Here is a 21,826-nt window from a genome sequence, read left to right as displayed (position 1 = left end):
AAGGACGTTAGGGTCGTGGTTTGGTAAGGAAGATCAATAGACAAAGTATCCAAATCGTCGGGCGAAGTGGCATAAATTGTGGTAGATGATGGAGTGGCCCCAGTATAGAAATTTGTAATCGTTGTCGTCTCGTCCGAGGTCTCCGAGGTTGAGGCCGCTGCTGAAGGTACCTGGTAGATAATTGAGACTACGCCGTCGGGTCCAGCTGGGAGAGTGGAAAGAGACGGGGTGAAGCCAGAGTAATAGGACGTGAGGGTCGTTGTAAGGTACGGGAGATCGATTGACAAAGTATCCAAATCGTCCGGCGAAGTGGCGTAAATTGTTGTGGATGATGGCGTCGCTCCCGTGTAGAAATTCGTAATTGTCGTTGTCTCGTCCGAGATTTGGGAGCTGGAGGCCGCAGCTGAAGGTATCTGGTAAATGACTGAGACTAAGCCATCTGGCCCAGCCGGGAGAGTGGTGAGGGACGGGGTGAAGCCAGGATAGTAGGAGGAAAGGGTCGTCGTCTGGTAAGGGAGATCAATTTGAATCGTGTCGTCTTCACCAGCCGTGGCAAAGAGGGTCGTCGAAGAGGGGGTTGCTCCTGAGAAGTAGGACGTGCGCGTGACGGTATTCCGAGCGCTCGAAATGAGCACGGAACTTGAGAAAGGGAGATTGATCAAAACTGTGTCTGGGTCTTCGACAGCTGTGGCAAAGAGAGTCGTCGAAGACGCCGTCGCTCCCGTGTAGAAGGAAGTCTGGGTAATGGTGCTGCGAGTGCTAGAAATCGGGGAGCTTGGGAATGGGAGATCGATTTGTACCGTGTCCGCATCTTGCGCATTTGTTGCATAATAGGTCGTCGAAGACGGAGTCGCGCCGGAGAAGTAAGAAGTGCGCGTGATGGTGTTGCGGACGCTTGAAACTGACGCAGAACTTGGGAAAGGAAGATCGATTTGGATCGTGTCCGGTGATTGATCGTCCGTTGCGTACAAAGTCGTCGAAGATGGAGTCGAGCCTGAAAAGTAGGAGGTGCGCGTGATCGTGCTGCGGGCGCTTGAAACAGACGCAGAACTTGGGAAAGGAAGATAGACTTGAATTGTGTCGGGCGACAGATTGTCCGTTGCGTACAGAGTTGTCGAAGATGGAATCGTGCCTGAAAAGTAAGAAGTTTGCGTTATTGTTGCGGGCGGCGTGCTTGGGTACGGCAGATTGATCTGGATTGTGTCTGGCGCGTCGCTGGCTGTGGCAAATTCGGTACTCGACCTTGGGGTTGCCCCTGTCCAGTAGGAGATGAGGGTGATGGTGCTGCGAGTAGCCGACAAAGCAGCCGTGGAAGGGAGATCGATATAAATTGTATCTGGGTCCTCGTCGGCAGTAGCAAACTGGGTGCTCGAGCTTGGGGTTGCCCCTGTCCAGTAGGAGGTGAGGGTGATGGTGCTGCGAGTTGCCAGAGGCAGAGAAGCCGTGGATGGAAGATCTATCAAGACAGTATCGGGCTCATCATCCGCTGTAGCATAAAGAGTCGTCGAAAAAGGCGTTACCCCTGTCCAGTAAGAAGTAATTGTAGTTGTCGAGGGGCTGCTCGAAATCTCGGTAGACGCTGGCGACGTAGGCGCATAGAATGGCGTTTGAACCAGGTACGTCGTCAAAGAATCAGTACCAGTGGGGAAAAGGCGGACTGTTTGGGTCGTCGAGCCATCATACGCGCCAGTCAAAGTCTGAGTTGCGTATTCGCCACCAAACGGCGGAGGCGTGCTGGGCGTGGCAACGAAGGACGGCCCATTGTCGATTGATACCAGATTCGTTGTGGATCCGCAGCAGTAGCCCCTAGTCGACACGCTTGAGGGAATTCCAAAAGGCGTGTTGTAAAGCACCGTTGTTGGATCTCCAGGCGAGGCGGGGGCAAGGGTCGTCAAATATGGCACGCTGCCTGAATAACCGCTGGTAATGGTCACCTCGCCGGGACCCGCAGAAGTCTCGGAGACTAGCGGCTCGCTGAATGGCGTCAAAATTAAGACGCTGGTCAAGTCACCCGCCGCAGTTGGCACGAATGTTTGAGTAATGGGAACAAGGCCAGAATATCCGCTGTAGATGGTCGTTGCTCCTGCCTCGCTGCTGGACGGGGTCAAGATGTATTCCGTAAACGGATCGCCCGCGGCGCCGGGGCTGAGGATGGTAGTGCTGATGACCGAGCCCAAATATCCAGAGGTGATGGTACGGGTAGACGTTGGAGCTGCAGTCGGGAGGTACAGGGCCGTCTGGGGCGAATGGAAGATGACGAGCGTCGGTCCGCCACGCACAGTCGGCTGAATTGTGACCGCAGTCGGGGTGGATCCTCCATAGTTTGTCGTCAATGTGATTGTGCCTGAGGCAGACGCGGCAGACGCGGGAAGACTCGAAAACAAGGCTGTCACAGGGACCTGGACGAGAACTGTGCTTAATCCACCAGAGGAAGTCGGTAGAATAGTCGAAGTCGTCGGAGTCGTCCCATCGTATGCTTGCGTCACCAAAATAGCCCCAGTTGTTGGCTGAGGGTTGGCTATCACGACGGTGGTCCGGCCACCGGACTCGCTTGGAAGGAAAGTCGAAGTCAATGGAACGGATCCAACATAGGTCTCGGTCAGGGTAATAATTCCGCCCATGGGTGAAGAGGTCGGCGACGCGCTCGGGACCTGGATTAGGACTGTAGTCAAGCCGCCCAAATTTCCGGGAGCAAGAGTTGAAGTCAAAGGCGCGGTGATGGGCAGGGAGCCAGTGTACGCCTGGGTCAAAGTCGTTACGCCTGGGGTTGGGGCCTCCGACGCGGGCGTCTGGATCAAAATTGTGGTTATATCTTCGCTGTTTGTCGGTAGGATTGTGCTCGTAAGCGGTGCAGTCAGCGATTCCGTTCCCGTATACGGTACGTAAAGGGACGTGACGCCCAAACCACGTGGACGCGGCGTCTGTACCAAAATGACGGTCGGCCGACCAGATACAGTCGGCAAGATCGTAGAGGTCAGCGGGGCCGTTATCGGGATGCTACCAGTGTACGGCACAGTCGAAAAGATCAAGTCTGAAGCTGCTGGCGTCTGGATTAGGATTAGAGTAGGCTCTCCGGACATAGTTGGTAAAATTGTCGAAGTCAAAGGAGCGGTGATTGGCACAGTCCCCGTGTAAGGTACAGTGAGCGACGTAATATCGGGATTAGCTGGCGTTTGAATGAGGACAAGGGTAGGCTCTCCAGACACAGTTGGCAAAATTGTCGAAGTCAAAGGAGCGGTGATCGGTACGCTTCCCGTGTAAGGGACAGTGAGTGAAGTAATCTCGGGATTCGAAGGCGTCTGGATGAGGATGGTGGTAAGATCTCCAGAGATTGTCGGCAAAAGAGTTGAAGTCAAAGGCGCTGTGATCGGGAAACTTCCAGTGTAAGGGATTGTCAGCGACGTGACGCCCGAGGCTGCGGGAGTTGGAAGCTGCAAAACCACAGAATCGGGTTCTCCGCTGACAGAACCAAAAATAGTTGTGAGGGATGGAGTTGTCCCTGAATAGTAGTTCGTCAAAGTTGTAGTGCTCCGGGACGGAGAAGACGTTGCGTTATAAGGAAGATCCACAATCAGGGTGTCGTAATCCCCATCTGAAGACGCAAAAATCGTCGTCGAAGAGGGAGTCGCGCCTGAGTAGAAAGAAGTCAACGTCGTCGTCAGTTGAGTGCGAGATGCTGAGCTGTATGGAAGATCCAGAATCAGCGTGTCGAGTTCGCCGCTCTGAGTGGCAAAAAGCGTGGTCGACGACGGCGTCGCACCCGAGTAGAAATTTGTCAAAGTTGTGGTGCTCCGGGTTGCGGAAGGAGTCGAGCTGTAAGGAAGATCTAAAACAATTGTATCGGGATCTCCTTCAGAAGACGCGTAAATTGTCGTAGATGAGGGCGTTGACCCAGCATAGAAATTTGTCAGAGTCGTAGTAAGCTGGGTGCGAGACGCCGAGCTGTAGGGAAGATCCAGAAGCACCGTGTCATAGTCTCCTCCAGAAGACGCGTAAATCATAGTAGACGACGCGCTTACTCCTGTGTAGAAAGACGTCAATGTTGTTGTGAGCTGGGTACGCGATGCGGAGCTGAACGGAAGATCCAGGAGCACTGTATCGGCATCCCCTTCGAAAGACGCGTAAATTGTCGTAGACGACGCGGTTGCCCCGGAATAATAGGACGTGAGTGTCAATGTGCTCTGAGAGCGAGACGAACGCGCAGTCGAGGCAAAAGGTGTTTGGTAGAGAACCGTCGTTGGGTCGCCAGGGAAAGCGGGAGTGAGAGTCGTCAAGAAAGGCACGCTGCCAGAAAAGCCAGAAGTAATGGACACTACGCCCGGGAGGAACGAGGGAACCAGGTAAAGGACGGTGGTCTGATCGCCCGACGCTGAGGGAATGAGCGTGGTAAGAGACGGCACGCTTCCTGCGTACTCCCTCGTGATAGTGATCTCGCCAGCTGCCGAAGGCGAAGGGAAGGGGTACTCCTCCAAGATGGTTGTCAATTCGCCAGGGAAAGAAGGGGTCAAGGTCAGGGTCGTCGGAACACTGCCTGAATATCCGGTTGAAATGGTCACTTGGCCCGCTGGCGAAGAGAAAGGCGTCTGAATATAAACTGTCGTGAGATCGCCGGACAAACTTGGAGTGAAAGTCTGAGTTCTCGGGGTGCTGCCTGCATAGCCGACATACAGGGTGGTAACTCCGGCCAGGGCAGAGCTGGCGCCGGTCGGCGCGCTTGTGTTGGCAGGCGGAGCGAGAGTGCTGTATGGAAGCTGGATGACTTCCAGGTCTGGGTCGGCGCTGTTTGTGGCGGGGAAGAATTGGGTCGTGGGTGTGTTTCCTGTCCAGAAAGTAGTCAAGGTTTCCGTGCTTCGCGTTGGCGGCGCAAGGCTAGATGGGAGTTGAATCACTACTAGGTCAGGGTCGCCGCTGGCTGTTGCCGAGAAAAATTGCGTCGTTGGCGTGCTACCAGTCCAGAAAGACGTCAAAGTTTCTGTGCTTCGCAGCGGGAACCCGCTGGGCAACAGGACCTCAACAAGATCTGGGTCGCTGCTGGCTGTGGCAGAGAAATATTGGGTTGTCGGCGTGCTACCTGTCCAGAAGGTCGTTAGGGTTTGCGTGCTCCGGATCGGAAATCCACTTGGCAGCAGGACCTCAACAAGATCCGGGTCGCCGCTAGCTGTGGCAGAGAAAAATTGAGTCGTCGGTGTGCTACCTGTCCAGAAGGTCGTTAGGGTTTCCGTGCTCCGCAGCGGGAAACCGCTTGGCAACAGGACCTCAATGACATCCGGGTCGCTGCTGGCTGTGGCAGAGAAGAATTGGGTTGTCGGCGTGCTACCTGTCCAATAGGTAGTCAAAGTTTGGGTGCTCCGGAGTGGGAAACCGCTTGGCAGCAAGACCTCAACAAGATCCGGGTCGCTGCTAGCTGTGGCGGAGAAAGACCGCGTTGTCGGCGTACTGCCAGTCCAATAGGTAGTCAAAGTTTGCGTGCTCCGGAGCGGGAAACCTGTAGGCAACTGAATTACGATCAAGTCGGGACCAGTTCCAGTAGCAAAAATTGTCGACGAGGTCGGGGTTGCCCCGGACCAGTAGGAAGTCAGAGTTTCGGTGCTTCGTGATGCGGCACTTGTCGCAGCAGAGGGCAATTGAATGAGTACCGTGTCCTCGCCGCCATCCGTGGCATAGAAAGTCTGAGACATGGGCGTGTATCCGCTGTAAAACGAGGTCAAGGTCAGCGTGCCTCTGATGGACCCAGTGGGAGTTGCCGTCGCCTCGGCTGGTGCCGTGGGCAGGTAGAGCGCAGTCTGCGGCTGGTGGAAAACAACAATAGTCGGACCGCCTGGCTGCCTTGGTCGAAGGGTGACTGCGGTCGGTGTCGAGCCGGCATAATAAGTTGTCAAAGTCAAAGTTCCCGAAGCCGATGTAGTGACACCACTCAGCAAGGCCGAGACTGGGACCTGAACCAAATATGTACTTTGGCCGCCTGAGGACGTCGGAGGAATCGTTGAGGTTGTTGTTGTCGAACCATCATAAACTTCCGTAAGGATAATTGGACCTGAAGTCGGCTGAGGGCTGGCAATTACTACCGTCGTCCTGCCGCCAGACTGATTCGGGAGGAAAGTTGATGTGGTTGGCGTGGAGCCTGCATAAGTCTCATACAGGGTTGTAATTCCACCCGCAGGCGACGGAGTGCTGCTTGAAGGAACCTGGATCAGAATAGTCGTAGGATCTCCAGAAGAAGCGGGCGGCAATGTGCTTGTGAGCGGAGCAGTCAACGACGCGGTGCCAGTGTACGGGACTGTCAAGTAAGTGACATCAGGAGCAGCGCTCTGACTAGACGGAAGTTCCAAAAGCAGAGTATCAGGATCTCCGCTAGCTGAGGCGTAGATGGTCGTTGAAGTTGGGACGCTTCCGCTGTAAAAGGACGTCAAAGTCTGCGTGCTTGCCGCACCGAAGGGGAGATTTATGAGCAATGTGTCGGCTTGACCGGAAGCAGAGGCAAATATCGTTGTCGAAGTTGGACTTCTGCCGGTCCAGAACGTCGTGATGGTACGAGTGCTCCTTGCAGAGCTGTACGGAAGCTCCACAATCAGGGTATCTTCTTGACCAGGCGAGGTTGCAAAAAGCGTCGTCGAAAATGGCGTCGTTCCATTGTAATAAGTCGTTATGGTGCGCGTCGCCGGTCCCGTCGATGGCAGAGGAGAAGTCGAGGCAAGAGAGCTTTGCGCCGTTGCATTTGAGGGGAGCTCGATCAAAACGACGTCCGGGTCGCCGCTAGCCGAAGCATAAATAGTCGTTGAATAGGGAACGCTGCCGCCATAGAAGGACGTCACAGTGCGCGTGCTCTGCGTCCTTGAGCTCTCAGGAAGATCGATCTGGACGGTATCTGGCTGAGTTGGATCCGAAGCATAGATGGTCGTCGAAGACGGAACACTGCCACCATAGAAAGAGGTTTGGGTGACCGTACTTTGAGCCCTCGACGTTGAAGGGAGATTGATTTGCACAGTATCCGGTGAATTAGGATCCGAAGCATAAATAGTCGTCGAAGACGGGGCGCTGCCGCCATAGAAAGAGGTTCGGGTGACCGTACTTTGAGTCCTCGACGTTGAAGGGAGATCGATTTGGATAGTGTCTGGTTGACTTGGGTCCGAAGCATAAATCGTGGTCGAGGACGGCACGCTCCCACTGTAGAAAGAGGTGCGGGTGACCGTACTTTGAGTCCTCGAGCTCGAAGGAAGATCGATTTGCAGAGTATCTGGCAGGCTTGGGTCCGTGGCATAAATTGTGGTTGAAGTTGGGACGCTTCCACTGTAGAAAGAGGTTCGGGTGATGGTGCTCTGAGTCCTCGAGCTTGTCGGCAAATTGATCTGGAGAGTATCTGGCTGGCTTGGGTCCGTAGCATAGATTGTCGTCGAAAACGGCACGCTGCCTCCATAAAACGAAGTTATCGTCCGAGTGCTCCGCGCGGTGCTGGCAAGCGGCGTTGAGTAATTGTAAGGGAGCTCAATGACGAGGGTATCGGCTTCGCCACTCGCCGAGGCGCTCAAAGTGAAGGAAGTCGGTACGAGGCCTGAATAGAAACTCGTAGATGTCACGAGGTTCGGCGATTGGACGCTGGAGGGAAGGGCTGAGCTGAAAGGGAGCTCCAGAACGAGTGTATCCGGTTGGCCGCTCGCCGACGCACTCAAAGTGTAGGAAGTTGGCGTAGCCCCTGGATAAAAGGACGTGACTGTGACCAAGCTTTGTGCAGCACTCGAAGCGTAAGGAAGCTCCAAAACAAGGGTATCTGGTTGGCCGCTCGCCGACGCGCTCAAGGTGTAGGAAGTTGGCGTAGCCCCTGGGTAAAAGGACGTGACCGTGACCAGGCTTTGTCCAGCGCTCGAAGCGTACGGCAGCTCCACGACCAATGTATCTGGCTGGCCACTGGCTGTTGCGCTCTGAGTGAAGGAGGTTGGGGTGAGGCCGCTCCAGTAAGTCGTCCGCGTCACGAGGCTCTGGCCAGATGGCGCCGCTGAGGGGCTAAAGCTAAACGGCAGCTCCAAAACGAGAGTATCTGGCTGGCCGCTGATTGTCGCAATTTGAGTGTAGGAGGTCGGCGACAGGCCGCTGAAGTAAGTGGTACGCGTGACGATGTTTTGAGGAGGGGCTGTCGAGTTGGATGGGAATCCAGAGGAAGGGAACGGAAATTCTACCACGATTGTGTCAGGCTGGCCGCTAATTGACGCAGTCTGAGTGTATGAAGTGGGCGTGAGGCCAGTCCAATAGGTTGTGCGCGTGACCGGGCCTTGAGCAGGCGAAGAAGAATTCGAAGGGAAAGCAGAGGAGTAGGGCAACTCGACGACGACCTGGTCGGGCTCTCCGCTGACCGAAGCGCTTTGGGTGTATGTCGTTGGCACAGATCCAGAATAATAAGTCGTTCGCGTAATGACACCAGAGGAAAAGGGCAACTCGACGACGACCTGGTCGGGCTCTCCGCTGACTGAAGCGCTTTGAGTGTATGTTGTTGGCACAGATCCAGAATAATAAGTCGTTCGCGTAATGACACCAGAGGAGTAAGGCAACTCGACGACGACCTGGTCGGGCTCTCCGCTGACCGAAGCGCTTTGGGTGTATGTCGTTGGCACAGATCCAGAATAATAAGTCGTTCGCGTAATGACACCAGAGGAGTAAGGCAACTCGACGACGACCTGGTCGGGCTCTCCGCTGACCGAAGCGCTTTGAGTGTATGTCGTTGGCGCAGATCCGGAATAATAAGTCGTGCGCGTAACGACGCTGGGCACTCCCGAGGACGTCGCAGCGGAGGCTGGGAGCTGCAGATAGACTGTGTCGGGTTGGCCGCTTGCAGTCGCGTACAAAGTCGTCGAGGTCGGCGTGAGTCCTGTATAGAAAGAAGTGATGGTGACTTGGCTTGGAGCCAAGCTCGAAGGAATTTGTATAACGAGGGTGTCTGGTTCGCCCGTGGCAGAGGCAAACAGCGTGGTCGAAGTCACAACACTGCCGGAATACACAGAAGTAAGAGTCAAAGTAGCTGGCTGAGTGGATAGGGCTCCAGAGGAAGCCGTCAGAGAGCCAGGCTCAGCGGAAGAAGGCTGCAAAAAGCTCGACCCGCTTTCAGTAGGCGAGGCGCTTGCAGTGGCTGGCGTCAACAAGTCCGACAGGATCTCGGACACGCTTGCAGCTGGAAGTCTCGAACGCAGCCCCTGGATGGCCGAGATGATGCTTGCCTCTGCAGAGGCCAAATATGCAGGGTCGACGGAGGTGAGACCGAGAATATCCGACATGATGCTGGAAGCTTCCGGATCGTCCAAATCGGCGAGTGCGTAAAGGGCTTTGGCAATCGGGCTGTTGAGCGTGCGTCGGATAGATGCAGTGCGCGGAGCAGTCAAAGTCGCGAGCGCTGACAGATCCGACGGAACAACTGCAAAAGGCAGAGACGAGAAGACAGACGAAGCTTCAGAGCTAAGCGAAGACATTGCGGACTCGGAGGCATTTGCTGGTAGAGAGCTGATGCTGGAGAGCGCGGAGAGAATGCTAGAAATCTCGGACGACGGGAAAGATGCAATCGGCGTCACCGGGGTTGACGCATTTCCAGAGGCGTTAAAGGTCGAAAAGCTTGCGAATGAAGACGCAGCAGATTCACTCGGCGAGCTTGACGAGAGCCCGAAGAAGCTCGACAGCGAAGCCAAAATACCACTGGCAGAAGAGCTCGTCTCCAGAGGCTCTGCCCCCGGAGTTTGGGTGATTGGCGTCACAGTTGGAGTAAATGAAGGTGTCTCCACCAAAATCGTCCCAGATGTGTCCGTGCCGATGGGCAGAAGGGTAATTGTCTGCGTCGTCAAGCCGTCATATGCTGCGGTCAATGTCCGCGAAATTACGGGCCCAGTAAAGCTCGCCGTGGTTGGGTAAATCACGAGCGAAGCTTGAGTGCGCCCCGGGTAATAATCCACGGACAGAGTAGCGGTCGTCGTCCCGCCAATGTACGGCTGGCCGCTGGGGGCTGCCGTGGAAGATTCTGAAGCAGCTGGAGCGGACGTGCTCATCGGCGACGGCGACTCTACCACTATCGTTCCATAATCATCTGATGCAGTTGGAAGCAAGGTAATTGTCGTAACGATCGAGCCATCGTAGATTGCTGTCAACGTGCCCACGGCGGTCCCCGTATATACCGAGGTTGCAGGAACGACAACGAGGGACGGGTCAGTGTCACCAAAGTAGGGATCAAATGATAGGGTGTTTGTGCTCGTTCCGCAGCAGTACGTCCTGGTCGTAATTCTTGCAGAAAGAGACGATGATGACGAAATAGCGCTTCCAGAGACCGACGCAGAAGAGCTTGCGGGAATTTCAAGAACCAGAGTTCCGTATATGTCGGTTCCCGAAGGCAGAAGAGTAATAGTCCGCGTCGTCGGCCCGTCCCAGGACGCGGTAAGAGTCTGCGAAGCAAGAGCTCCCGTGTATGCTGTGGCAGTAACTGGATAAATCACAAATGTGCTATCCGTGAGCCCGGGGTAAGGATTAACGACCAGGGTATCAGTGCTTGTGCCGCCAACATATTGCCGCGTCGCAGCGCTTGTAACCAGAGACGCGCTCGAGCTTGCTGCAAACGTTGGCGTCTCAAGTAGGGCCGTTCCTGAGACTTCGGTTCCAGTCGGCAAAATGGTTAGAAGTTGGGTTGTGGAGCCTTCATAACCGGCTGTAATGGTCTGAGAGACCAGCGGGCCAGTAAACGAGCCGGTGACAGGATCTAAAATGTACGAAGTCGGAGGACCTGAGACTGGAGTGACGGTCAAAGTCCGGGTCACGCTGTCTCCTATGTAAGGCTTCGTGATGTATCCTGAAGGCGAGGCTGAGGCTGAAGGCGGGGGCGACGTCAAAGCGGGCGTTTGAACGAGGATGACAGTAGGCTGTCCAGAAGCAGTCGGGTAAATTGTCGAGGTCAAAGGCGCCGTAATAGGAGAAGCACCAGTGTACGCAGAGGTCAAGAAAATGATTCCTGACGGACTGGAGACGCTCGACATGCTCGAAAATGATCCGCTCGTGAGTGCTGGTTCTTCTACCACAACAGTTCCCGCCAAATCTGTCCCTGAAGGCAAAAGAGTGATGGTTCGGGTAGAGTTCCCATTCCAGGTCACTATGTAGGTTTGGGAGACAACTGGACCAGTAAATGAAGCGCTGATAGCCAGGTCCACCACCAAAGTTTGAGTACTTGATGGGCCTACGCTCAGGGTTAATGTTTGAGTGCCATAGCCGCCCACGTATGACCTGGTCGGCAGCGAAGTAAGCGTATTTGGCTGTCTTGGCGTCTCCAGAACAAGCGTTCCGAACACGTCGGTTCCTGTCGGAAGAAGGGTAAGGGTTTTGGTAGTTGGCCCATCATAAGGAATGGTATAAATTTGAGAGACGACCGGACCAGTGAAAGAGGCAGCGGTTGCAGGGTCAATGACAAAAGAGGTCGCCGAGGCGCCCGAAGCTGAGCTGAGAGTCAAAGTTTGGATTGAGGAGTCTCCCAAATAAGACCTCGTTGCAATGCTTGCGGGCGAGCTCGTCGTCAAAGCGGGAGTTTCCAGCACCAGTGTTCCCGCCACCTCCGTACCTGTCGGAAGCAGGGTAATAAATCGAGTTGTCGGCCCGTCATACGCGGCAGTAAGAGTTTGAGGATCAAGAGGCCCAGTGAACGAGGCTGCCGTTGCAGGGTCGATTGCAAAGGGCGCTTGGGTAACTCCAGAGATTGGATTGAGTGTCAAAGTCGCAGTCGTGCTGTCACCTACGTACTGCCTCGTTGCGAGACTTGTTGGCGGGCTCGTCGTCAACGCAGGAGTCTCCAGGACCAGTGTTCCAGCAACCTCTGTGCCTGTGGGAAGAAGTGTAATGAATCGAGTTGTGGATCCATCATACGCGGCAGTAAGGGTTTGCGAGACTACGGGGCCAGTAAAGAGCGACGTCGCAGGGTCGAGAGCAAGAGGCGCCTGGGTGACCCCTGAAATTGGATTCGGGGTCAAGATCCCAGATGTCGTGTCCCCGACGTATTGTCTGGTTGCGATACTTGTTGGCGGGCTTGTTGTCAAGGCTGGAGTTTCTAATACGGCGGTTCCGAAGACGTCGGTTCCTGTCGGAAGAAGTGTAATCAACCGCGTTGTGGATTCACCATATGCGGCTGTCAAAGTTTGCGAAATGACGGGCCCAGTAAAAAGCGACGTTGCTGGATCGAGGGCAATGGGCGCTTGAGTCACCCCTGAGATTGGATTCGGTGTCAAGATTCCAGATGTCGTGTCTCCAACGTACTGCCTGGTTGCAATGCTCGAAGGTGGGCTCGTCGTCAAAGGAGGCGACGATGAGGGCGTTTCAAGGACGATAGTTCCGAATGAATCAGTACCCGTCGGCAAGAGCGTAATGGTCTGAGTCGTCGATCCGCCATACGCTGCGGTCAAAGTCTGGGAAACAACTGGACCTGTGAAGAAACTGGTGGCCGGGGCGATAACAAAGGGGCTTTGGGTGACGCCGGCGATGGGGTCGAGTTGCAAAGTGCTGGTGCCAGTTCCGCCAACGTAGGCCCTTGTGGCGCTCGCAGATGGCTGAGCCGATGGATAAGGCGTTTCCAGGACCAGGGTCCCGAAAGGATCCGTACCTGAAGGCAAAAGAGTGATGAACTGAGTCGTGGAGCCTCCATAGCCTGCTGTCAATGTTTGCGAGACAAACGGGCCGGTAAACACGCCAGTGGCTGGAGCAATAACAAACGGGCCATCAGTTACACCTTGAGAAGGATCAAATTGCAATGTCGTAGTGCTGGAGCCTCCCAGGTAAGACCTCGTTGCGAGAGAGCTCGGAAAGGCTGAGGAGGCTGCTCCAGAAGTCGATGCCGCAAGAGAAGAATTGGATGACGCAGTGACTTGAGGGAAAGTATTGGAAGTGCTTTCGGAAGCTTGCGACGAGAGAATAGAGCTGCCACTTGAGGGAGAAACTGCAGGAGAAGAGCTATTTCCAGCGAGACTTGAGAGCGGGGTCGAGGCGAAGCTGCTGGCGCTAGGAGACGTCATGCTCGCCGTTGGCGCTGAAGCAGTTTGCTGCACGGCGGGTGTCTCGACCACGATAACAGCCAGACCGCCCGAAGACGCAGGCAAAAGTGTAATGGTCTGGGTAGTTGTCCCGTCATACGCCGCTGTCTGCGTAATGGGATCGAAGGGGCCAGTGTAGAGCGCATTGTACGGGATACCGACAATAATGCTGCGGCGCCCACGGCCCGTTGGATTGAGAAGCAGAGTTGCCGTCGTTGTACCGCTCAAATAATAAACCGTGTACGTGACAGTCTCCTCGGCGCTCGAACTCATCGACGAAGGCGAAAGGCTGCCACTCTCCAGCGAAGTGATTGAACCCGGTGTGGAGCCAGGAGAAATGGAGCCAGAGGGGGTCGAGAAGTTTCCGCTGGCGATCAAGGATGAGCTTGCACCTGACTGCGAAAATGCAGACGAAGTAAATGGCTCTGATGCGCTTCCAGACTCGGCTGCTGAGCTGGGGGAAACTGATCCGGAAGGAATCGAAAAGTTTCCACTTGGCTGCAGAGACGTAGGTGCCGAAAGAGACCCAGTAGGCGACGCAGATGGCGGATACTGGATCACAATCGTAGTCAATTCGCCCGATGCTGTTGGCGGATAGGTGAAAGTCAGCGGCGCTGAAAGGGACGATGTTCCGGTGTACGGCTGAGTAATGTAAGTCACACCTGAAGGCGCGGCAGACGGCATGCCAGAGCTGCTCCCAGGCGCTCCCTGAGTAGCTGGTTCCTGGATCAGGATAGTCGTCAAGTCGCCCGAGGCCGTCGGTGGATAAGTAAAAGTCAGGGGCGCGGAAAGTGACAAAGTTCCAGAATAAGGCCGAGTGATGTACGTCACACCTGAAGGCGCGGCAGAGGGCATGCCAGAGCTGCTTCCAGAGGGTGACTGGGCAGCTGAGCCACTCGGTGAGACGGCTTCGCTGGCAGGATATTCGACCAGAATTGAGGTTGGCTCTCCCGAGGCCGTAGGCGGAATTGTAAACGTAATAGGCCCCGTGAGCGAGCTGGTACCAGTGTAAGGGCGAGTCAAATACGTCACTCCCGCAAGAGGGCCTGAGCTGCCTGCGAAAGGGCCTTGCGTTTGTACGAGGATAGTCGTCAATCCTCCCGAGGCAGTCGGTGGAATGGTGTAGGTCAGAGGAGCGGAGAGAGAAGACGTGCCAGGATAAGGCAAGGTAACATAAGTCACGCCAGCTTGAGCTCCTGCGCTTGAGGTTGGAGTCGCTGTTTGGCTGGCAGGTAACTCGACCAAAATTGTCGTCGGCTCTCCGGAAATTGTAGGGTAAATTGTCGTTGTGTACGGCCCAGTAAGCACCCCGGTCCCTGAATAAATTTCCGTGGCATAGACTACGCCCAAGCCGCGCGGACGAGGCGTTTGCACCAGTACGGTCGTCCGGCCACGTGAGTTGGTCGGGAAAATGGTAGTCGTAAAGGGCGCCGTCAGGGAATCCGTACCAGTGTACGCCTGCGTCAAAGTAGTAATTCCGGCCTCCTCGGGAGCTGTCGTTTGGCCAGGAGGAGGTGTTTCCACAATTACATACGTAGGATCTCCTGAGACGCTTGGGAAAATAGTCGAGGTGATCGGGGCGGTCAAAAACGACGTTCCGTCGTAAGGGATTGTTAGAGTAACCAAACCCGCAGCGCCTGAAGACGAAGGGGCGGGCGTTTCAACAAGTACGGTCGTTTGCCCGCCCGAGGAAGTAGGATAAAGTGTCGTGGTCCGCGGACCAGTCATAGTTCCAGAGCATTCGTAGGGGATGGTCAGGGTGGTTATTCCCGGAGCGGATACAGCCGCACTAGAGGCCGCTGTCGATGGTGCCGCTGATGAAGGAGTTTCCGTGGGGGTGACAAAAACAGTCGAGGTAAAAGTCGTAGATGCTGAACTTGATACTATCGAGCTTACTGACTCGGGCGCAGACGTTCGGGTAACCGTGACAGTGACGCCAGAACCCGGCCCGCTGAGGGTCAAAGTCCGCGTCATTCGACCAGTGGTTGTGGTGAGGACAGTAATGAGGGTGTTGAGTTGGGTTGCGCCGGGAACGATAATGATCGGTCCGCCGGTGATGGTGAGGGCGGTTGCTTGAGAGAGAGAAGTTTCAACTTGAATGGGCTGCTCAATCACAGTAGGACCTTCCCAAATCTCGACTAAACAGTCGGGATCATGGACAAGCGCCTTGGGCACGAGTGCCCTGGGCCAGGTCAGCCCGCCAGCGGCGGACTGCGCCAGCAGGCCGGCAATGATGCCGCCTCGCATCATGTCCACCTGTTGTTAGCAATCTCTTTGTGAATACTTACTTGGACTCTCTGGATCTCTTGCGTTTGGGGGAAAGGAAAGGATCCGGATGGTCTTGGTGTAACAAGCGACAGACTTGGGACGTGGAAAACGAACGAATGGTGAGAAAGAGACAGCAAAAGTTGCCAGAGGCAATGCGGAAAAGAGAGCGTATGTCTTTACTGGCGAAGCGGCGTTGAAGTCTTGTGAAAAACAACGCGCAAATTCGTTTACAAACAATCCCATCGCGTTCTTCCAGTCCTTGCCTCCTGCGCTGTGAGAGGTATTCCGACAGAACCACCAATAGCAACTCTTTCTCCTCGTTCGGCACGCCATCTCGTGCCGCCTTCGAGGCTCTGTGGTCTTTGCGGTGGCCATTTCCCTTGATTGACGGCGGAATGCAGTAGACAGCCGTGAAAGTTTGGGTTGAGAATGCGCCAACGAAAAATTGTCGCTCCATTGGCCGTTTCGAGAATGTGCCCCAATCACCGAGGACAGGGTCGGACAATGCGTTTCGTTGGCAAACAATTGCACCCTGAATTGAAGAGACAAAGATGGTGAAAGGTGAGAGGATAGTCAGAGGCAGAAGCGCAGAGCCAGAGGGCTGGCGTGGGGCAGTCTTACATAATCACGGCCCAAGTCGAACTTGGCGAATTTGGCAAGGCTTGAGCCTCGGCCAAGGCTTCTTCCTTCCAAACGACATCTCTTCATCTCAACCACCGCCTCGTCGCTCTCCCTTGCTGCCGACTCCATGACTCCAAATAGCAATCGCAAGTGGCTCCGTTCATGACCCCTTGAGATTGCGCTGATCCAGATCCTGCACGGCCGCTGGCGCTTTCGTCTTCACCCCACTGAGAAGGGAGCTCCTTCGATTCCTACCCGTTGCTCCAAGTCGGATGACATGATTTTGAGCGCCAATGCGCTACCAACAACTCTACGAGAACGCTGCTTTGCTTACAGCCTTTTCGAGAGGAAGCCGCTACGCCAGCCAGCGACTCAACGCACCTGGAGCCAAAGCGCCACACGCACAGCCGCACGAGTTGATTTGTTGAAGCACCATTTCCACGTTGAGCAGGTGTGGCTCAAGATCTTCGGCCTCAAGAATTTTCCAGGGATGAGAAATGCTACGCCCGGCTTAGACTGCTCCTCTTGCAGGCTGCTGTCCCTTACGTCAAATCGACCTCATATTTTTGTTCTACAGCTTTTGAAAAGGAAAGAGAAAAACTTCAACACAGCGCCTGCTCTGGATTTTCGAAGATTTTGGACTCCCCTGGAAGCTTTGCCCCCTTGTGACATGTATCTGCTCCAACCATTCTCAACCAGCTCCCAGCCGAATGCGCCATATCAAGTCGTAATTTCATCATCTTTTGTCGTGGACCGAGGCTTTGGTACGAAAGCACACGGCACAAATGTGCTCGACTGCTCCCAGCACATCTGCGTCTCCAAGCATCGGGCATTTGTCATCGATTTTCATTAGGGTTCGTCAAATGCTTCGCGATGAGCGTCGCACGCTGTCGTTTGCTCTGCCAAACGGCAATGTCGGTGGCAACAACTTCCATCAGCACATTGCCACTCGCGCTGCAAATTTCGACCCGGTCAGCTGGCCGTTTTCCAAAGCCCAATTTGAGCACTCACCCAGGTTCCGCTCGTCCCAGTGTACCCTTCGCTTTCGCTGCGATGGCTTCGGGAGTCTTCTCTCTTGTTTTCTGCACTGTTTGGTTGAGCCTGGAATCTTCGTCTCCGATCCTCCGGCTCTCCTCACAATCAGGCGGCTCGCATCACGCCCAATGCTTCCATCAAAGACACCTCCGCTCGCGGGAAAGATGGGGTTGAACGGCAGCTTGCCCATCTGCTCTTCATGCTGCCTCTCGTCTTTCAGGAACGACAGCTCGGGCAGCACTGGCGCACCGCCTGCCTTGTTTCTCCCGTACCCGCAGCCCTTGCTGCATTTTCCTTTGCTATCATCGCTCTCCTCCCACAAATCTTCCTCGAATATGTAGGGCTCGGGCCGATGCTGCCGGTCCAAAAGCCCGCACCCAATCCACACCTCCTCAAGCCTGATGTCCACTCCATCTCGCAGCCGGCAATAACGCTCCCACGTGTCCCAGAGGAGCTTGCAGTCCTTCTTATTCGCGCACTCATGTCTCTCCAAGAGGTAAAAGTATGTTCTTTTCGCCTGCAATGATTCCTGCAAATGCCGAACAAAGTCTTGGGTAGGAAGGATGGCGGGTGCGACGTGCGGGCCGTTCTGAACGGCTATCATGCGCGATGCGGCGAAAGTGTAGGCGGCCTCGGCTGGTACATTTGAGGGCTTGTTTGCATCGGCGTTGTTGGCGTTGGCGGAGACATGAAAGTGCTTCGAGGTCAGCGGACGCGGCCGCTCAAATGTGCGTATGATGCGTGTTTGCGAGGAGCTGCCGGCGGTACTGGATGGTTTCGTGAATTCAGTCGACGGGCATTCAATGTCGGGCGCTGCCAAGTTGCTGCATCCTGCTTTGCACTTCTTTTTCAGCTTTTTGAAAATAGAACGAAGGGATTTGAACATGGTCATCATGAAATCGTGACAAGGTAAGGGAAAGGAAACAAAAGAAGTGGACTCTCCGTAGCGCGCCCAGGCATCTCCGGCGGTTGGCTTGGTTTTGACCTTTCGGCGCGAAAGGAGAGGACAGACATGTCTTGGTAGCAGCGGGAGAGAGTTGTCCCTGATTCTAATAATTGTCTTGGACGGCGGAGCGTATCCGCGACGCCTCACTCCAGTCGCTGGCCTCAACACGCTCCGCCGGCGCCGATTGCAAGAGGGTGCAAGTCGTTCCTGCTCTGCGAGCAAGAAGCATTCGGCCACCGCACCTCACCATTCATCCTCGCATCAGCTTCCTCCATCCGACATACAGCAACACCACACGGTGTGCCCGCTTTTGGCCCTCCCATTGACTCGCAGCTAACAATGTCCCAGGGAGACCCGGCCATCTTCAAATCAACCTCGACTTTGAATTCCTTTCGCGAAGGCCCCGTCAAGAGACTGCCTCGATGAGTGTCCATAATCTCGCTCGCCAGGCTACCGAACCTGCTCCCACCAACGCTTCGACGACCGTCCGAGCCCCCGCTCACGAGATTTCCACTTCCAGAGCAATCAACGCTTCAACGAGCGCCGATGGTCTCGCTCGCAACGTCGACGATTCGTTCGCAGCACCTCATTCCTACAACGAGCGTCCATGGTGTCGCTCGCACCATCGCCTGTCTCCGAGCCCTGGACTTGATCCCTGCACGGACTAGATGTCTCACTCGCATCGTCGCCGCTCTCAGTCTCGTAGAAGTCGTTCTTACAGCGGGTATTAGAAGAAAAGCTCACGGCGCGACAGCTCCCTGTCCAGCAGCGGTTCGCAACAATCAAAGCCATTCCCAGTTCGATCCGGGATGCGAGGACTCATGTTTCGGAGACACCTCAGCGGCGCACACGACGGGAAACCTCGCCAAATTTCTACGACTATGCCGATGAGTAGCTCTTTCCGCAATACTCGCACACCATACAACGCGGCGAAGGTTTGTCGAGGCAGTGCGCGCTGAGGGAAATGCCGGGCGGCAGACGTTCAGCCTGAGCCCGAAGCCAAAGGCACGTCGTGCACCTGCCGATTAGTCGCCATTGCACGTTGCGGACATTTGTCTAGATTCGAAGGTCGCGGCATGGGACGTCGACATGCTCGAGTCACTCCAAGAATATGCTCCGGGTTGGCGGGAGCCCTTTGTCGGCGGCGTCTGAATTACTGACCCTACCTTTTGAATAGCTGATCCTCCCTACTTTTTAGTGGAGTCCTTGGACATTCGTGTTCACCACTGCAGTCACCGAGTTGTCCCCTGAGCCCATCACGTCGTCCTGCGCGGTTTCCAGCACAGCGTCATCCAGCGCGTCGTCGCTCAGCGTGGCGCCATTCAGCCCACCATCGCCCAGCGCGACATCACTAAACGCAGCATCACCCGACGCGTTGTCATCCAGTGCAGCATTACCCAACGACTTGTATGTACAGCGTGAAGATGTCGTGCGGAGGTCTTGGAAAGGGATGGATGGCACCCGAGGGTGTGTTGTGGCGGCATGAAGAGTTGAAAGGCTCAAAAATTATGGAGACTCAGGGCATAAATAGAAGAGATACAGCTCATGTCAATTGAAAAGATGTTTCTTTGAACTTTTCTTCGCGATGGCCTCCATTCTGCGCAGCAGACCAAGCCTCGATTCACGAGATGGCAAGGTACAAGCGTGGGTCGTGATGCTCAAAGCTGTGCTTTGGTGCTTGTGGATATGCCTTGTTGCCACACACAATGAATGGTGTTAAAAGAACAAACAATGTAATTGAGGTTGCCAATAGGCTTATTTGAGTAGAGGCGGCGTATTTTTGGGGAAAGATTTTGAGCTTCAAAATTTACACGAACAAAAACATGACTTTCAAAATTGCTCGTTTTCCCATATTCTCCAGACGTTTCCTCATCACCCCATGATCCGCGCCCACTTCGCGCTCAACATCGGGACTTTGCTAGTCTTTCCTTCATTGAGCGGTCAAGGCTTTCAATTTACTCCGCTGACATGCAAATGTTCGACATGCAAAGTCCGGCGATTTTTGCAACTTCAAACATCTGAATGAAACCAGACCATGGCAGGCTATCAACCCAATCTAGGCAAAAGATTACATCTTCAATTGCCTGGGGATGTAGCTAGCCGGCAAGCGCCACCCGACGTCCATGAGCGGAAGGGGATCTGCCGGTCACCGCTCCGGTAGGTCCGCCGCAGCCCTCAACTGCTCGTCAGGTGGCTACTTTATATTTTGTTTGAGCGAGATTACTTTCATCGGGTCATCGGCCCCCTGGCGGACTGGGTAAGTGACAGTGGCGCCTACGGGGAGACGGTGGCTCGCTTTTTTGCCCAGGTCTGAGTTCGATTCCAGGGGCCGTCGGATTTCTTTTTGCAACTTTTTGCTGATTCTTTTGTCTTGCTCTACGCACAATAATTTTGAAGGACTACTTCGTGATAAATGAGGGCATGCCTTTCTTACTGGTGGTTTTCGAAAATCGATGCCATCGGACTTTGCGAGGTCATTGAAGCCTCGCGGTGGGCAGTACGCAGTGCTTGTGAGCTGCCTCGCGACGAACGTCGACCATCGAATTTACGCAAAAGATGGGCTGATGCGCGCTTCGATGTCTCGCGACTTCTGGCCATGGCCCGTCAAGCCCTGCGAGCGCTGCAACCTCAAACTTCGTGCTGGCGCTCGGCTAGACCAGGCAATGCAAGCATCGACTTGCACCTTATGACATCGAAAAGCGTGGCTCTCAAGGCGCGTCACTTCTGTCGACGCAGGCCCAGACGAACGAAGCGCCAATTGATGTAGGACGGATGAGCGCTAGCAATCGCAGCTTCAGAAGTCCGTGAGCGCCGCTCTAGATGAGAAGCGAGTCTATGAGCCCGCAAGCAGAAAGATTCCAGACACCTAAAAGTGTCTGCATCAACACGCTATTTGGCTGGTGGGCAGCTACCTGCCTACCTGCAAATAATCAAAGCCAAATATCGGCTGTATAACTTCCCGCACAAGGCTGAAAAAAGGGTGGGCTTTCATAGACGTTTGAAGTTGCAGACCTCTTGCCTAATTGGGCGATTGGTGGTGAATGGAAGTCGCGAGCTCCTGCCCACCAATCTTCAACTCTGCAGCTCTCTTTCGGCCGCAATTAATCGGCATCGCGAGTAGCTCTTCAGACGTTTCAAGTTGCGTTAAACAGCGCTATTCATAAAAGAGAAATTCTGCCTGCTGAGGGCAGAGTTAGGGACGTGGTGTCACTACATGTTGGTACGACATGCAATGCTTGCTTGTTCCCACAATGCATTCATCAACGCATTAAATCTAAAGACGTAAGCTCACACAAGGCGAAAGTTGCGCGAGTGACGGCTGACGCGTAGTACTTCGGCTGGCCTGAGGCATCGTAGCCTGCCCGATCCAGTGATTCTGCAACTTCAAACGTCCGGAGGCATTGCTGGGGAGTGTTACGTCTATAGACGTAAACGTCGGCGAGACGTCCGAAGAGGACAAGCTTGAAGGCACTCCAACGTCGAACGTCTATTAGTATTTGGGCGGAGGAGGAGGTGGCACTGTCGACGACGGGAGGGCAGGCGACCAGGCGTGGGCAGGAATGGGTGGGCATGACTAAGATGTCCGAAAAAGGTTAGTCCGGATTTTGCAACTTCAAACGTCTATGGAACTTTGGCCGGAGAACTTTTTTAAATATCGAGATACATGCACATAGGGGGCTCCCAGGGGTAGGGTAGGGGGTAAGGGGGCGGTATCCTGGCAAAACATACATGTATCGCTGAAAGGGGTAAGGTCATATTGACGCAATTTCAACTTCAGTTGATGCACGACGAATTGGGGCATGGAGCCATGACTTCAGACATCTTGGGCGAGTTCCAAGTCGACGGGTGCGTCTGCTGATACCTCCCTAACCATCCAAACCGCAACATAGCCGGACAAGCGTCCTACTTGTGCGAAAGACCGCCCAGA

At 54.7% G+C, this 21,826-nt stretch overlaps 3 protein-coding genes across 3 annotated transcripts; 1 reads left to right on the top strand and 2 right to left on the bottom strand.

The window, feature by feature from the left end:
• The first annotated feature begins 15,988 nt into the window (after window positions 1–15,988).
• On the top strand, window positions 15,989–16,810 carry BKA78DRAFT_142395 (uncharacterized protein). The gene has a single exon (XM_066882797.1). The coding sequence runs from the start codon at window positions 16,195–16,197 to the stop codon at window positions 16,768–16,770; it is 576 nt and encodes a 191-aa protein (XP_066744807.1). The 5' UTR covers window positions 15,989–16,194; the 3' UTR covers window positions 16,771–16,810.
• BKA78DRAFT_142394 (uncharacterized protein) lies at window positions 16,811–17,969 on the bottom strand. The gene has a single exon (XM_066882796.1). It carries the CDS (start codon window positions 17,845–17,847, stop codon window positions 16,852–16,854), a length of 996 nt encoding a protein of 331 aa, XP_066744806.1. The 5' UTR covers window positions 17,848–17,969; the 3' UTR covers window positions 16,811–16,851.
• A 3,189-nt stretch (window positions 17,970–21,158) lies between these two features.
• Window positions 21,159–21,470, bottom strand: BKA78DRAFT_295973 (uncharacterized protein; the record flags this gene model as incomplete). Its single annotated transcript, XM_066886548.1, has 1 exon — window positions 21,159–21,470. One exon carries the CDS (start codon window positions 21,468–21,470, stop codon window positions 21,159–21,161), a length of 312 nt encoding a protein of 103 aa, XP_066744805.1.
• Between the last annotated feature and the right edge of the window lie 356 nt (window positions 21,471–21,826).

The sequence above is a fragment of the Phyllosticta capitalensis genome (genome assembly GCF_038381095.1).
Source record: "Phyllosticta capitalensis strain CBS 128856 chromosome Unknown BKA78scaffold_5, whole genome shotgun sequence".
Taxonomy (NCBI): domain Eukaryota; kingdom Fungi; phylum Ascomycota; class Dothideomycetes; order Botryosphaeriales; family Phyllostictaceae; genus Phyllosticta; species Phyllosticta capitalensis.
Note: the sequence above shows the minus strand (reverse complement) of the source record. Positions and strands in the feature narration are given on the sequence as shown.